Source organism: Spermophilus citellus (assembly GCF_964194105.1).
Source record: "Spermophilus citellus genome assembly, chromosome: 5".
NCBI classification, from domain to species: domain Eukaryota; kingdom Metazoa; phylum Chordata; class Mammalia; order Rodentia; family Sciuridae; genus Spermophilus; species Spermophilus citellus.
The window spans coordinates 126,437,119-126,455,986 of NC_138186.1; the positions used below are offsets into that span (position 1 = coordinate 126,437,119).

Sequence of the window (18,868 nt, forward strand, 5' to 3'; positions counted from 1 at the left end):
ATGCTCTTCATGATGGAACCATCTGAGGCTATGGAACACAGAAAAGCTTATAGCTTCCAACACAAGGACAGAGCCCACTGGGGTCAATTTGTCACTATAATCACACAAGTACTAATCCATCTAGTGTTTACTTTATTAGTCCACAATCTCAACCATTTCCCCTTAAAATATGTTGTTGAAAATGAAGTTTTACCTTTTCATATTCAGCAATGCCCAAGGTATTCCAGAGGGAGTATGAAATGCAGGTAGCAATTTTACCCCAAGTTCCACTGCTTTCTTTCGAAAAATCTGAAAAGTTAAACAGTTAAGTAAGCTACTGTTGCAAGCAAAACAAAATGATCTATTATGTTTAGTACTTTTCTACTTCAAATATTGCTTATCTAAAAAAAAGAAAAGTTTCTCAAATTAATAAAATTACCTAGTAAACAAAAAATGATCCAGGGGCCTTCAAGCTGTAGGGTTCTTAGTCTTGGTTGCATATTAGAATCATGTGGAGGTCTTAACACAACTGATGTGTGGGCTCCATTCCCCAGATTTTCATTTTTATGGTTTGGGGCTCCTGGATGGGGATTTCTAAAGCACATTTCAATGTGCATATTAGAAGGAGAAGCACCATTGTCAAAGAGTAAGTACTGGACTGAGAACCAGGAGATCTGTTCCTATACCCAGTTCAGCATAGTTATTAATTAGGACATAGAGAAAGGAGAAGTTTTAGAAAGACATACTATCACTAGTATGTATATGTTCTCTTAGAGCTTGTAGCTTTAACTTTCTGTTAGGGGTAGGTGATATGGAAAATACATAGTTAAATTAGATACAGATTCTGCCTCAGTGTAGTAGGGAAGATAATATATGCACACAATTATCTAGAACAGATAAAATGAGAGCTGGAGATGCAATCTTATCTTGTTTAGATGAATTCAGCAAGGTTGTGTGGTGGAGATAACATTACATGAGGAGTGTATGCACCATTGAACTGGGGCCAATACTGCTAGAGACTTGGAGAGACGAATAGGAAGAGAGAGTCTCCCTGTGGGATCAGTCTAAGCACAGAGGAAGGAAAGCAGAAGACTGCAGAATAAATACGGAATAGCGCAGTGTGCCTGACCAAACGGGAATACTTGCAAATAAGAGTGGGCCTTACCCATAATGTGGGCCAAAATCATGAAGAGTCATGCTAAGAATTTTATTCTGTTTAAGTGGAAAAATAAGAAAAGTTTCTGAGCTGCCAATTCTATTGGACATTATTTTGCTGTATAAAAAAATGATCAGATCATAACCATTCAGAGTTTAAAGTCCAAAGAAAGGCATTACCTCATTCACTGAAGGAAGAACTACCATATCTCTCCCTGTGATAGCTGTGGTACCATGCAGGTGCACTCCTTAGTGAGCCTGGTAGGCTGAGAATTTAACGTTTTTTTCTGCCTTCTCTTCAAACAAGGGAGAAGTGAGAAAGATGGTAGGAGCCCTGAAGGGCATGGATGAAAATGCCTTCTTCAGGCAATGAGAAAGACATGATTAAAGTGGTTGTCAAAGCATGCCTGTCTGCTCCAGAGGGCAGCACGGTTGTCCACAGCTCCTGCTCTAAGACCTGAGCCTCCCAATAGAGAAAACCCAAGATTTGAACTCCGTGAGGGTAATCCAGTAAAACCAACATTGAGGCTACTATCTAGACTTAGGTTTTGGGAATCTAACTCTCATTTTGTAAGGAAAGTTAAGAAACAAATAATTTTAGTCTAAAACTTTGACAATCAATGTAAATAAACTGGCATTCCTTGTACACAAATAAAGATGCACATATTTGTAATATATAGAAAGTGCTAAATATAAAATAGAGGTGCCATTCGCCTCACAAATTAGTATCGCTTCTCTTGTCAAAGTGGACAATTTCCTTTATCGACAACTAATAGTATTATGGGAGAAGAGGAGAAAGAAAAAATAGATCAAAGGGTACATTCTTCTTCCTTCCCTTTCTCTGCCTCACCCTAGAGAATTTCAGGGTGTCTTCTGCTGTAAAGATTTATCCAATCACTGTCCAGCCATCTGTTGACTTCCTGGTTTCTACCCAACTTTTTAAACTGTTAATTAACTCCTTTTCAAGACACTTACATAAGATAGAAGTTAAACTATGTAATTAAAACACCATTTTGGGTATTACCATATGGCATGAGAGTTAAGGACTCAAGCTTTGAAGGCACAATGCCTGTGTTTGAATCTTAGTTCCACTTCTTCAAACTGAGTAATCTTGGGCAAATTGTTTAATCTCTGTGCCTAAGTTTCTTCATCTGTAAAATGGAGATAATGATAGCATTTTCTTTTTAAAGGTTATGGAAATAAATAAATACTTTATTATATTTAAAAAACTTGGGACACCTAGTAATTATTCTAAAAGGTTAATTGTCATTTTTACAGTGACAATGATAATGGTATTTCCTCAAGAACTTTCTCTATTTACTGCCTGAAATTCCTTCTTATATTGGCTTTATACAACTGCTGTTTTGGTGTGTTGGTGCATTCTCCCTACTCACGTGCTTATTATCTTTCTGACTCTGTTAATCCCCATCTTCCCCTGCCACCTACTCTTATCACCTTCCAGGTAAGTATTCATTCCCAAGAGCTAAGCCCTCAGTTTTCATCACCTGTTTAGATTCCCAGATTCAACTTTCCACTTTTGCTCTAGTTCTGCATGGATCATTTAATATCCCAGAAAAACATCCCTAGTTCTATCACTGATAACTGCTTGTTCAGTTTCTTGGACTCAAGTGCTGGCATTTTGACAATTGACTTATTGCCCTTCAGTAACTAAGTGTCATCACCAACTCCTCCATGTCTTGTGTACAGCATACTCTCTGAGATGAGCATAAGGCCATGTTCTCATCACCAGAAACAATGAAACAGATGAAAAGAAGCTTCTCTTACCCAGCCTCTCAGGATTCTTCCTCTAGTTTTAATTAACTTTTATCTAATAGTACAAATGTTCTCCTTTTTACCATACTACTTTCTTGTTCAAGAAACTGTAATGATTCCCTTTGTTGTCAAAAGTGCTCTACTGATCTTTCAACACTCCCTATGAACTTTCTGTTCCCTTGGAGAGTGCTCTTGAGACTTCCTGGTTTCAAGCATTCTTTCAAATTCGGTCCACCTTATCATCTTTATTTACACAGTCCTCTCATTGTGAAACACCCTTTACCGCCTCCTTTTGGTCAATCCAAATTTGTCCATTCATCAAGGGTCGGGTCAATTTTCAACACCCGGCCAAGATCTTTGGCTTTTGGGAACCTTCACATCGACAGCTGGCATCACAAGGCAGGATTTGAAAACTTCAAACGCTTATCTCTAAATGTTTTCATATGTTAGTTACTCTCTTGTGTCCCCCCTGATAATTTTCCTTTCTTTCTCAAAGTACAGAAAAAGACCTCAACTTCTCCCTTATTGACTATTAGGCATAGATAGCCAACGGAGATTAAAATTTACATCTATTGATATCACCACAGTGTTCTGAGTGGTAGGTAGGAAGACACTTGTATTGTCAATGAGCAGATAGGGCCACTTCTCAGGAGTGTTTACCTTGCTGTCTCCTCTGGCTGCAAGGCTCTTTGCATGCCTGGCTCATTCTTATCTTCAAGACCCCTTTTAAGAGAGCTCTTTTCCTAACAACTCACAAAGTTGGCATCCTTATTTATGTCTTAGCATATCTGCCCGTTCACTTCTGTTCCATTATTTATCACCTCCTAATTATCTTATTTGCATACTTGTTTTACTGTTTGACAACCCACTAGATATCAACAAGATGAGGGCATACACTTTTCCTTGTTCATTGCTATATATGTATCCAGTATTCAGTAAAACAGTATCTGGTACTCCATAAATGTTTATATAATAAATAAATGCACCCATCAAAGATTGATTAATATGCTTGGGCCAGTGTTCTGAGAAGCCATTGGTCTTATAGTGTTTGCAAAGTGCTCCATCCTACTCCACTAGCTGCTGTTGTCTGCAAATAATTATTTCAAGCATTCTGGAATCTCAACATTGGGCATCATTAGGGGACAATTACCAAGATAATTTTCGATACAAATTTTAATTATTCCATTGATGCTTTAAATAAAATCATATACGTACCCCTATTGGTTTCAATTCTCAATTTTTGATTTGTTATCTCCTCCTGAGACTTGAAGAGACATTACCTGGAGGAGTATTCCAGATTCTAAAAGAGAACATCTTTCTACCTAAAATAATGTGTGTGTAATAAAATTAACTTGTAGGATTAATATTGCTAAAAGAATGAAGGCGACATGTCACAAATCATTCTAAAGGGCAATTAAGTTTTAACTAGCACATCTTGGATGATGTGCTGAAAAGCACATTATTATAAAAAGCACACTAAATGGCACTTCAGTGCTTCTTCCAAGGGGCTGGATATGATAGAGAAGACAGAGAGATGGGACTAAGGACCTTGATCTCAGATCTGAGCCTATTTCTGCTTCTCTTTTTCTAGTTCTCAGTTTCCCTAGTACAATGAAAAATCAGGGCTGATCATTTCTACTTTTGATTTATCACTGGAAAAACTAGTATACAAGGGTCACAAAACTAAAGTATATCTGGAAAAAAGGCACTATTAATATAATTTTTAAAAAGGCAAATATTAATTTACCACCCAAATAATAGTCAATTTTGGTCTCCAAAGTTTGTTGGTACCTTCATTTGGTGGGATAGATGTTATGTTAAGAGGGCAAGATGAAAAATGGAAGTTCATAAAATGTAATCCCTGCTTATAATAGAAGATATTTTCTGCCTATTTTTTAAAAAAAAGTATTAAAATAAAATGGGGCTTTTGTATATATAATTAGCAATCAGTTTGAGATGGACAGATATGATCCAACAAGAATCTCCAAGAATATTTTGCATGATAGAGATTCTGATTACATTGATAGCAAAAGTCAAAACTAATATAGTTTGCTGAAAGAAGGGTGGTAAGATATGATGAAATAGCTCCTAAAATAATATTTCAAGCATGTAACTAACAAGTAGCTTTGAATAGGAACTTTTATGGTCAAAAGTTAAGAATTTCAAAATAACCACATCAACATTATATCTTTTCATTACACTTAAGTAACATCATCACAATCTTATTGCTGTTTTTGTTCAATGTTCAATGTTTTTGTTCAATAAAAACTTCAAAATTTAAAATCTGTCAAACAGAAACATTTATCTTCTTACTTTATCCTTACAGATAGGATTGGACAAGGCTGTAAACAAGATGTATGGCTTTCTTTGTCTTTCTAGTTTACAGTTCCCTGAAGAACACTGTACAAGAATAATATACATGCCAGAGCAAAGAATAAAGAAAGAAGAAATGAATAAAAACAGATGGTTCTGGAAAGAAACATTTCCAGTTCAGACTTGCTTCAGTTTGAAATGCACAATCAATATCAGAGACTTTCTTCAAATGTTCATGTTGAAAATTTCACTGTTAAAAGATCAAACGCTAATTCCCCATTAATACAAGCAGAGTTTACTATTACTCATTTCAAAACATAAAGCTTTCAGCACAAGATGCCATAAATATGATAAATATCTTTGGCTGAAAATAACTAAAATAACTTACATATCATTCACTGAGGGTCAAATTTCGTCATTCAACTAATACGTGCATATTAAGCTTCTTGGGGTCTTCAATTTCGTGTGGAACTTTGAAAGGTTTAAATATCAGAATAAAAATAAAGTAAAAAAAAATTAATGATGTAGAAACCTCAATGGGACATCAAAAGTTATCTAGTTCCATAATCCTGGTATACAGATAAAGAAACTGAAGTTCAGAGACTCTATTCTCCTAGTTAAATGTCTAAAGGTTTGTGGACAGGTATAGTCAAGGGAATAGCAGCTTCCTGTCATCTCTGATTCATGAAATTCTTTGATCCAGAGGGACCCTCACTTGTGGGTCATCTCTATATGTGTGTGCCCCCATCCTTCTTTCATTGACTTTTTCTAATTTTCCAATTTTTCCTTTTAATTTCTGATCAATACCTAAAAGTGAAGCTTTTATAATAAAAAAAAATTTTTCTTCCATTTATCAAATTGCATTATAAACTTCATTTAGAAATTATACATTTAATTAGAAGACTGCTTTTGTGAATTGTTTTATTTTTCTTCCTTGTGATTCATACAATTCAATTAGCCCTCAAGCAAGTAGATGGAAAGAGTGTTATTCATTTTCCTGAAAAATTAAAGCACAAAACTCTCCAACTTGTCTATTCGAAATAACCTGCCAGTAACTATGGGTCACAACAAAGTAGAATCAATGAATGTCCCTTAAACTTGGCTCTTTAATATATGAAAGCACAAAGTTTAATGAAGGAAGAAATTCTGGAATATAATTTAAAAATCTAAATGTAGGATGTTCTAGCAAGTAAGCATTTTAGATCTGTCTAGCTTTTTAAAAGATATTTATTCTCATGAAAAACTTAACAGCTGGTGAAACTTTAAAAGGAGGTTTCTTTTATACGATCTCATAGTAAAAACGAATAAATGCTGATAAATAAATGAAAAAAAAAGCATTCTGATATTGAATTTTTCCACAGAAAGGACTGTAATTTCATTCCATAGCTCTAAAGTGGGGAGGATTTTATTACAGGTATGAGGGGAAGCTGAAAAATCAGGAGAAATACTCAGGAGAATTTCAGGTTATTGTTCAGGGAAGGCACATCACCACTATCCATTTGGATAGCAATCACTGCCACCTCCTCCTAGGCTCTAGTTCAGCATTTGCTAGTTAGTAGTCCTGCCATAATGAAGACAGGTCACTTCACTGTTCTAACTTTCCTCTTTTGTGACATGAGGACCAAGGTACCATACTTTCTGAATTATTTTTCTGCTCCATAGGACATGTTTTTGAGGAGTAGTAAGCACTTACTACATATTTACCAAAGTAGTAAGGGCTATAAGAGAGATACAGGAGGAAAAAGGAGCTCACAATCAGAAAGACAAATCAGTCATATAAAACTACATAAACTCACAGTCAAAAAATGACAATATGAATAAAAGGAGAGACTGCATTGTGTCTTGGGAGAGAGGTAAGATTGAAGAGGTAGCAGTCACGTGGGGGCAGGTATGTGCTTATCTGAGGTGAGGATGCACACATCTGTGCACATACTTTGGGTTAATGTGGAAGACAGGAGATAAAGTACAGGGGAGAAGGAGGTGCATAGAGCTTTTCATGATACATAGCAGGCAGAGAGCTAGATTAATAAGGTCTAGAAAATGGCAAAAAAGAAACATAAAGATTAAGTAAAACAAGAAAATGGCTTTAAATTCAAAGGAGAAAAGTCTAAGGGGGTGGTTAAAGAGCATATCTGGGGTCTTATGGAAGTCCCCACACTTTCTATCTTAGTGTCTCCCATTTATGACAAGTAGATTTCTGGATCATCAGAGTTATGAGAAATGAGACAGCCAGAAAAGCTGCAGTTCTCTTTGGTTATGGAACTTCTTTGAGTTGTCAGAGACAAACATACGTGAATGACAAACCAATAAACTAGTGTTTGTGTATTGGTCATAAGAAGTGAAATCTTGAGACATAATCAGAGTACTTTATAAAAATACTTCTTGGGCTGGGGATGTGGCTCAAGCGCTAGTGCGCTCGCCTGGCATGCACGGGGTGCTGGGTTCGATCCTCAGCACCACATAAAAGTAAAATAAAGATGTTGTGTCCACCGAAAAACTAAAAATAAATAAATAAATAAATATTTAAAAATTCTCTCTCTTTAAAAAAAAATACTTCTTCAAGAAGAAAGTATATATTTGTGGTAGCAATAAATGAGGAGGGGGCAGGGAGAAAGGAAACAGTATGGTTCAGTGTTACATTCTCCGAACATGCATTTAAAAGGGAAGTTAAAAATGCACAGAAAAGGGAGAGGAAACCTCATAGTAACAAAGCTTAAGATCATCCTTATGTGTGCCACCACTGTGCTGTTTTTTACTTTCCAACTCCTAAAACACCTTCCCAAGAATAGTAAATAATAATACAGTATAGCAAGAACAATAAAATCACGATAAAAACCCAAGCTATTATGCAGCACCTAAAGAGGGGCTGTCAAGCTGTTTATTCCATCTCAATTTAGATTTTCAAAATGGAGCAAATCACCAAACTGATGTTTAAAAAAATACACAATATATAATGAATAACATTTAATATTATGTAAGCAGGCCAAATAGTTTCTGACCCTACATTTCTCATCAAAAGGAAAGTATCTTATTTTTGTTTAAAAAATATAATGCTTGCTGAAGGACCAGGGAATTATGAAAATGTGTACTTAGCCTAGCTATACTTCCTAAAAAAATTTGTGGAATCCACTACATAGAGGTTAATATGTAATGTCATAGTGTTAAAATAGGGACTGTTCTATTTACTATTGCTTTTGCAGGTAAACATCAGAATCCATTTGAAATACATCAAATCCAGGCTTGAAAATATCTGTTCAATAAAAAGATAAGACTAAGAAAAAATGATAGCTTCATCTACCCAAGTATGTTGTGACTCCCTGACCCTTCTGAGTTATGAAGCACTTTATGCTGGAGAATTTTTCCAGTTAAGTGAATCCCATCTCTGAAGAGCATGAAAAACACTTATAGTTTATCCTTTAATTTATATCAGTTTTTAAAGCATATCTATCTGTTCTTTTTGATTTACTGAGATGTACAGTTATCCTGACATGTTGAATCAGCATCACCATCTGCAGGCCCTGTGATGGGACCAGGTGATCTAGTTTCCTGTCACCATTTAAATGATGTGCACCATCCTGAACACTAATGCAAACCTCTTGGTGCCTCAGTTTCTAAATATGTGACTAAGGAATCATTCTCCAAAATCAAAAAATGGCTGCAATTAAATGCACAGGTGTTTTCTTAAAGAGCAGTTATAGTTACCATCATCATTCTTTGCTTAAGATAGTGGTTCCCTTGGGAATAATGGAAGGATATGAGGCTTTTGTTCACACACTAAGTAGCCCCCAAATCATTGAGCTCTTTGTGTCTGCCTTTTACAGTCCTACTGATTTCTTCTATTATGAACTATCAGTTTATTACAATAAAGTTCTCAGTGTTGTTTATTTGCTGTCCTTCTAATGTAAGTAGCTGTATGCATGAGGGCATGGGGATTAGTTAAATGTCTCTTCTGGGTCAATTTTATAGTGAAGGGTATATGAGCTTCAGAACACGTGCCTTTCTGTGTCACATGTCTGAATTGAACTATTGACTCTACAGTTGTGAAAAGCAATACTTTTTTTTAAGCGGTAATAGTCTGAGAATTTCTAAAGTAAATACTAATGTGCACATAATTTTTAATTTTTTTATGCACTATATAAGCAATTCCTTTTCATTCTATCTAAGCAAATGTAAACCTACTTGATATGTACCTAATTCCATCAGGCTGGTGATTTTGGGTTCCTGAAAAATTCTTCTTTATCATACATTATAACTAATACCTCTAAATTGCCTTAGGTCACAGAGCCCATAATTTTATGTCAGCTATGGATAACCATTTTAATTTTTCAATAATGCTGCTGCTGGACAGATTATACGGTAACAATGCTAATTTCATCTTTCTAGCCCAGTTAATTAACATCTGTTAGCCTCAGTTTCCTCATCCACAAAATGGAGCAACATATCTTTGTACCTTAAAGCTAACTTTGAGAAGTTCTCTTATTTTTCTCCATATCAAAACTAAAATATTATTTTTTCTTATTATACAATGAATGCATTCTCATTATTGAAAAGTTACAAAATTAGATAGGTCAAAAATATAGGATGCTTTTAATCTTGTCTACCCACATATAACTTGTTAATATCTTAAGCATCCATCCTTCTAAATGGTATTGCTCACATTTTTAAGTGGCATAATTATGCATACTCTACTTTTTAATATTTTACATCAACCTCCACCAAGTTAATCCACATCATAAGCTACATTCTATATCAAAGTCAATATTTAATGTTTAAAGTCTTAGATGGTAAATTTGATAGGCTTTGCCAATCACATGCTCTGGCTCATGTCTGTGTATTTATTTTTCTTTAATAATTGTTTATAATGCAAAAACCCTTCTTAGTTCTGATAGTACAAAAACAGGTTTCAGGTCAATTTTGGCTGAGCCACAAAAGCTGAAGAAGGAACATCTCAATACCTACTTATCTATACCATAATAATTTTCTTAGGTCTTGTGTTTGAAAGTGCAATTGCTGGTCAGAAGACATTTACTGATTCACTCGCTCACTCACTCACTGGTTGGCTCATTCACCATAGCTGTAGGGTTAGTAGCCATAAGCAAAAGGTAAATAAATCAGTGTGTCTGGACCTTACAGACCCTGAATTATGTTAACTTTCTTGAAAGCATCTTAAATATTTTTCATTTAAATTAAAAGGTCTTAAAATATTTTCATGTATCCTCTTTTGTGACAACACTGCATATATTTTTAATAGGTCAGTGTTACAGTCTAATAGCACCATTAATAATTCAACAACAATGCCCTGAATTAATATCAATCATCATCAGAATATTAAAATGTCACATAACTCAATATTTTTATTAGAAGAGTTTTGAAAATATTAACTTGAAATAATTTGGGAGGCATTTCCTCTTTAAAATGTAAATATAAACAATAACTAACAGGAAACATTTATCTTGTTCACTGTAGCCACTCTTGCATTAACAAATTTTTTTTTGTTTTCCTTTTTTCTTTTTTTTAAACCTTATCACATGTAGACATTTCAATTTTTTTTTTTAGAGAGTGAGAGAGAGGGAGAGAGAGAGAGAGAATATTTTTAATATTTATTTTTTAGTATTTGGCGGACACAACATCTTTGTTGGTATGTGGTGCTGAGGATCGAACCCGGGCCGCACGCATGCCAGGCGAGCGCGCTACCGCTTGAGCCACATCCCCAGCCCCTCAATGGTTTGAACTTTCTAAATTATAAACTTTTAAAAAGGATGGACCTATTTTATAATTTTGACCTTTTAAAAATGCCAATTCATTTATTCCACAAATATTTATTGAGTGTCTATGGACTACATGCCGAGCCGCATAAGACATGTGGAACACATAATATAGGAGACGGCTGTGGTCAGTGACTCACAGTAATACTTGCTTTTAAAGCATGACAGTGGAAAAACATCCACAGGAATATTTGTATTAGTTCATGATACACAGAAAAAGATCAAGAAATACCTTACATGGCTCATTCAAAAAAGAAAATGAAGACAACATAATACTGTTGGGAATCCTGTACAAGGTAATCAGAGAAATCCTCGCTGCCAAGTAGTGTTACCAACTAAAATTGGCACAGGTGTTGCAGATACATAGAAAGGCAACAACACAAAGCTGAAGAGAAAGTTACCAAGGTTCTCTTTTAGATTTTAAATATAGCTTTTGGCAAAGCGCATCCCTCCAATATGATTTATACACGTCATGTATATAAAATCTTCTGTGACTGGTCAGTATATTGAAGGTTATCATTCTGACAGGAATCACCCTTGGTAGCTAAGGAATGAATCCATAGATTATTCAAAAGCATAGATAGCTCCGATAGAAAGAAATGAAGGCAAGCCATTTCAATATTACTAGCAAAGCACTGGCTAAAAAAATAATACAAATACTAAAATTTTCATGCTATAAAATAGAATATAAGTGAGATACTCTTACTCAGGCCCTAATTTTAGTCAATCTAAGGAAGTGCTGTTGACAAGTGACCAAAAACCCTGGGAAAAAGAATCTGTGCATTATACATTAATGATAGGAATTTGTGTCACATATTCTTCAGGGATTTTAATAGGCCTCTCTATTTGATTTATTTAATGGGAATTTTCCCTAATATAAAGGAAATCTAAAATAGTTTTATACTCCATTTAGTAGTTATGATATTTGTTAGTTCAGGAAAAGAGCTTTATTATATTCTCTAATATAAGAAATGTTTTTTTAATTATTTTTGTTTATATTTATTTATTTATTTTTGTTTTGGGTACTAGGAACTGAACCAAGGGGGTATTCAACCACTGAGCCACATCACCAGCCCTTTTTATTTTTTTCTTTTGAGACAAGGCTTCACTAAGTTGCTGTGGCTGGCTACCTCAGTCTTCCTAGCCACTGGGATTACAAGCATGTGCTACCAGTCTGTTTTATTTAATTCTTGACCTCGTAAATTAGAAATGGTATCCTGAACAATGACAAGAGCTAAATTCTGATGTCTATTTTTTTTAGCTCATTTTTTAAAACATGAATCCTATTAAATACAGAGAAGAGGTTTTATGGTACTATGTCAGTGGCTTTCAAAGTGTGGTCCTCCAACAGACAAGCAGAGTCAGTCTCACCTGGGAACTTGAAGGAAATACATATTTTTTTTTTTTTGGCCCTATTCAGATCTATAGGATCAGAAACTCTGAGAACAGAAGCTATAAATCTGTGTTTGAACAAGCCCTCCCTGGGATTCTGATGTAACCATAGTTTGAAACCACTGAACTCAGTATATTCTGGTAATCCAAGAAGAAGGGGAAGTAAACAAACCGGAAAACATACTGTAATCAAAATATTTGTACAGTACCACAGGTATTGTGCTATTTCTGCAGTGGACAAAGCAACAATCTTTAATAATCTTTAAGCTAGCAGATAGCACAAGAGGTACATCCATGTGATGCTGAATCCTCACTTTAACAACCAACTTCCATTTGTTGTTATATTTAAGAGCAAACAGGACAGGACAGCCGATTCCTGAACAAATGGCATGTCATCACTGAATAACCAGGCTTTATGCGCTTGCCACTGTGGTTTAGTAGTGTATTTTACTGTTAAATAATGTCTCTAAGTCACTTAATAGCATTAGAGTGAAAAGATATGGTTAAATTTATGAGGCCAAGAATGTGAGTACTTTACGCCACATTGAAAATCTAATTATTGGTTCCCAGAACGGCATTTATTAGCATTTTTCCTGCTTCATAAGACTATGTTGCCAATCAGCTCACAATAGTTTCCATTGTTAAAGAATCATCCAATGTAAAGTAGTTATTTTATCTACTTGTGATAATCCACAGGTAAAATAACTCTTGCATAGAATGAGTCAAAGTTAAAATATTTTTTAAAAGTTAAACTTTTTCAATAGTGAAAGCTATACCAATAGCTTATGCTAAGCTAAAAGTGTGAAGATTTGTGTACAAATTTCTTAAGGTACATTTGAGATTTATTTTCATTGAAGTTCTTAATAATGAAATCAACTGGAAGAAAATGTAAACTAATGGATATACATAAATATTTCTTGATGTCTGGATCCCTTGGGAAACTTGGAAAATTTAAATAACCAAAGATTTTTAAAAAGGTTCATAAGGTATTTCCAAACCCTTTTCATACAGGTGAAACTTCATTTATCAATCACTGATTAGAATCCAAAGTTGAGAGAAAATCAACACATTGTTCTTGTGCTGGTTGAAAAACAGTACATTTGAAAAATCATAATACTCTCCCTCTAAGATCAAGAAAAAGGCAAGATGTTCCCTGACAATACCAAATATCGGTGAGGATATGGAGCAGGAAAAGCTCTCATTCTTTCCTGGGGGGAATGTAAAAAGATACAACACTTTGGAAGACAGTTTGGCAGTTTCTTCAAAAACTAAACACACTCTTATCATACAATCCAGCCTTTGTGCTCTTTGGTATTTACCCCAAAGAGCTGGAAGTTTATGTCCACACAAAAACCTGCACCCAAATGTACAGCAGCTCTTTAAGACATGTAGAATATTTCCATATACATTATACTTGAATTAAGCTTGGTATAAGTCTTAAATATAATCTCTGATTTATATATAATTTTATACACATCAAGCTAATTCAATACATTAAATACTCTTTGGTGGGGGATAAAGGATAGAGGGAGAGATCTGACACAAATCTCAAGATGTAAAACATTCCATTAAGCTTGCCCTTACTTCTGGATAATATTTACTTATTCATTTAAAAATACATTTAAATCATAAAACCAAGTAGAAATCTTCTCATCCCCAACACAAACACACAGAATGTATAGCCTCATGTCGTATCATAAGACAACACCTTAGTACTCCTAACAAGATGCAGGACTTTGCCAGCCACTCCTGAAGCTCCACGGTGTCCTTTTCTATCATTGTTCCTTCCTTCTTTTCACAGGTAACCACATTCTGGCACTTACTGTCTTACATTTCTTTAAGGTTTTATTAGCCAAGTCTGCATCAGGAACTATATATGTAGTTATATGCACTTCTAAATCATAGGCTCCTTGTTTTTGCATTTTTTTCTTCATAATTTACCATAATTTACTCTTTGCACAGCTATAGGTGAAGTGATCTCTTATCAGGGGTCATTTCCATAGTCTCATCTCCTTTTGAGATGTTATGTGCTATTGATGATCATAGACTTGATCTATTAATTCATCATGGGTTGAAAAAAATGGGCGATTCTTTACTTTTATCATTTCACTCTGATTTACAGATAGGAATAATTTTTTAAAAATATTTTTTAGTTGTTGATGTACCTTTAAAAATTTTTTTTATTTATATGTGTTGCTGAGGATCAAACCCAGTAACTCACATATGCTAGGCAAGTGCTCTACCACTGAGTCACAACCCCAGCCCCTAAATAGGAATAATTTTACCAAGGGATACTTGGCTCATCTACTATTTGATGGTACTGATCTACAGCTAGTGATATGATTCATATAGGAAGGTCAGATAAATGCCTGATTCTTTCCTTTATTCACCAGTTTTCAAGATAATAAATGGCTTGCCTGTCATTCTTAGAAAATGACCAATTACTTTTGCTTTTAATATGATTAGGAACCGAACAAACATACTTCATGAGTTTTAAGCTGATAACATTTCTAATTTTTAATAAAACTGAAATTTCTTAACTTTGGCTAGTGGAAGCCTCTAAAAGTTAGCTCCTGAGTATTTTGACATTACTCTAATAGTCTTTGGTTTTCTGTTCTGTTGAGATTTTTTTGACTAATCTTATACATTTTCAGTTTCAGTCATTTCACCAGAAGCCCTGATTAGTGGGAAATGGGAATTCAAGATTATAATCTACATGTTAGGGATGCCCACAGCTACTGGCTCTTCATAATTTCTAGGTCTCTTCAAGGGATATGCACACATATGTATATGTAAGTATATTTACATATCTCTAAGGTAAAATACATGTCCATATTTATATTTTTCAATTAAATTCCCAACTAGTTTTTAAACACCTTTTCTATACAATTTGCCCATTTAAAGTGTGCATTTAAGTAGTTTTAGTATAGTCACATTGAATTGGTTCACCAAAATCAGTTTTAGAGTATTTTTTATCACTCCAGAAAAGAAGCTCTGTGCTCATTAACAGCCATTCCCCCCTGGCCTTCAACCCCTCTGTCCTAGACAATCACTCATCTACTCATGTACATGCTGTCTCCCTGGATATGCCTGCTTTGAACATTCCAGAAGGGTGAAATCATACCATATATTGTATTTTGGTTGCCTGAAGCTTTTTCTCTGGTAAATCCATCAGGAAGGGCTTCTGGAAGAATATTCTCTAATTTCATGCTTGTGTTCTTTACAGCTGAAAGTCAGCTTCAATGGGTATAAAATCCTTATTTCTCATTCTCACCACATTTACTAGAATTCCCTTTGAGTTTGTCCTTAAAATGGGAGATATATTTGTCATGGAATGCAATTTGCATTCAAATTTAAGGTCAGAAAGGAGTTAAGACTGGCCATTCCATCACTGAAGAATCAGCACGTTTTGGAGTTGTCTATAGCAGTCTCTATCATTTTTCCTTGAAGCTTCTCTTTTTAGCATCTCCCTACCATTATTCATTCATCAACCACTTGCTTTTCCAGAGAGCACAAGATTTTTTTTTTTTTCCATTGCAAACAGACGTCCAGCTTCCCTTCATCTTTATTCCCAGGTATTTACATACCCGGACTACCTAGGCATTGTACAACGAGAAGCACCATTCTACATCTCACCAGAGGAATCATCATGTTCACAACCCAAAATGTTCTAGGAAGTTTTGAGTTATAGCAAAGGATTTTCTCTGAGCACATCCTCCTTCAATTTATAACATTCTATGAACTTGAAAATCAGTATATCATAGTTTTAGAAAACTGGATTTAAAAGGATATTTAACAGACTTCCCCCCCCCATATTTCATGATTTTAAATTGATGAAGAAACTCTTACTGTGATAAAAGGTTTTTGTTTTAGGTTATGCAGTGAGACAATAAACAAAAAGAGCCTGTGAAACCAGAATTTCAGATACTAAGGGCAGTGTTCTTTCCACTCCATAAGACATACCTCTTAAGTTCATGATGTGAATATTTCTGACATCATGACTATTTCAAATGGTTCCCTAATTACAAATATCGTACCTACGGGCCAAACTTTGGCAATTTCCTTTAGAAATACAATTATAAGTAGTAAAAGCCTCAGATCATGACATAAAAGTCTGTTCTAATTACAGATTCTCAGACAAGTAGTTAATGTCCCATAACTGGAAGGAGAAGCACAATCTTGGGATGAGGAGGGAATAAAGTGAAAGAAGATGCTTTCAATTTAATAAAAGTCACCTCTGTAAATTCCTAAAACATCTAAAAAATTACAAAAATAGAAAAAAGTCGATATCTTTGTACTCATAACCAAACTCTATCAATTCATATCAGATAGTCTTAGAGTCTTACTTGTTTGGATTAAAAAAAAAAATTAAAGTAACATTTTACAAATTTGAAAAAAAAAATCACTTTCTAATTACCTTGGGTTTCCCTTGTGAAAGGAGTCTAGGCTTTGATTTGCAGAGCCTCACAGGTTTCTGGTAGACTGTCCTCCCCTTTTTACAGTCTCCTCCTTTCTCTCTCAGACCAGGTTTCCTTTGTTCCCTGGCTCATTACTGAACAGCTTTTCTCTGACTGTCTTCTTCCTCAAGCAAGCATGCATTCTTTTTGAAGTTTCTTAAGGGACAAATACTGCTTGTAACAACAGGAAAAGGCCTCTCTGTTATGTCTTCCCTAACACCTCCTTTCAATTAGATCCTGCAGGGAAAGACAGAGTCACAGGTCGTACCAGGTGCCTCAATATACCCAAATTTCCTTCTACAGTAGCAGTACATACAAATGTTAGCCAACATTGTAGTCTATATAATTATTACAAATCATTTTACTCTTTTGACTTTAAACAGCAGATTAAAGAAAATGCAAAGAGATTTCAAATGTACATTTTTAGAATATGAAATACTTTGCATGCATATTATTTTATATCACACTTTGGGTGTGCATTTGTGTGTACAACAATCTTGTAGTTATAAGCAGCCTTTGTCTTTTGAAACCTCTTTTGCTAAAAAGAGTAAGTAGTTGGAACTGAGACTGTGCAAAGATTTATAACCAATCTGTTTATTTAAGCTCTATGTCACCTCCATTTCCATGTGAACTGAGAATAATTTTAACAGCTAATAGATGTTGTTGTAAATAAACAACCTTCCGAAATGGAAATCTATAAATTGACTATAAAGAAGGAAATTCAATTATCATTAAGTAAAGTCATTTTCTTTATAAAACAGATGTCAGAAAGGGAGAAAGGTGACTTTCAAGACTTTACAGGGTGGTAAGAAAAGTTTAAAATATTTGAATCTTAAGAGAGGTTAGAACAAACAAATCCCGAGTCAGAGTAAGGGCAAAACCCTAGTAATGATTTTTTTCCTAAGACTGTTAAGATTCTTCTTTACCATTTTTTCTGATTATTTACATATTTATTATGGAGATTCCAATAAGTACAGAAAAACAAAAGGGTAGAGGAAAGATTATTTATCACTCAGAAGCAAATGTAGTCTATACTTTGGAATAGCTGCTTCATGTTTTCTATAGCAGAAATCATATTAGACATGGAGTTTGGTATCCTGATTTATTTATTATACCAATACTTGTCCATGCCATTAAGTAAATTAACAAGCATGAATTTATTACTGTTTAGCATTTTATTATCTGGCCTACCATTCCCTTCAAATTGTATTATTTGTGATGTTTTCTTACTTCTTAAACACATAAACTATCTTCACTAACTGCTTTAGATATAATATTATTGCATCGTAGATTATTTCCTTTGGATAGATTACCTAATATAGACTAACTAAATCTAAATAAATACTTTTAAGGATCCTCTTATAAAATCAATAATTTAGAAAACCATAACAAACTATATTCTCTTTGTAAATGTCTGAGTTTTTGCTCTATTCTCACCAAACTTGGTATCAACATGGTTTGTAGTTTTCCTTAATTGATAGAAATAAGGAGAGGCAGGAGTTTAAGTGTTGACATTTTACTTTGAGTATTTATAAAGAGGGTAATGGCTGATTTTGCATCTGTCTGGACATCAAGGAAGCATTGAATGGATAAGTAAAAGTAGTGAGAAGTATACCAGGCAGTGTTGAAATGGAATGGGCAATATTTGAAAGTGTGGGAACTACCCACCTAAGTGAGTAGTACCCACCTATGTGAATGCTAATTAAACATCTGGAATTCCACAATGAGATGGATCTCAGATCTAATATTACTTTAACTTTAGGGACACTTATTTGAAACATCTCTTTTGAGAATAATTAACGTAATCAAAGGAAAACATTCTGTAAAGTCTTAGTTCACTGCAAATTCTTAATAACCATGATGAAGAGATTTAATTATTTTGGAGCTACTTTAATGATATATGACAATAAATCTGAGTCTTCCTTTCTCACTGATTCTAAGTGAATAAATATAAAAAGCAAATAGGCAACTGGATTCCAGATTTTTTTAATCCACAGTCTAGAGAAATTTATTAAAGTGTTGTCAACATATGGT

General features: G+C 34.4%; 1 protein-coding gene across 1 annotated transcript in view; it reads right to left on the reverse strand.

The window, feature by feature from the left end:
• Positions 1-18,868, reverse strand: part of MAN1A1 (mannosidase alpha class 1A member 1) — a 165,676-nt gene that overhangs the window by 74,635 nt on the left and 72,173 nt on the right. The window contains exon 6 of the mRNA XM_081293716.1: positions 194-288. Within this exon, the coding sequence (XP_081149842.1) occupies positions 194-288 (95 nt within the window). The remainder of the gene's footprint in view (positions 1-193; positions 289-18,868) is intronic.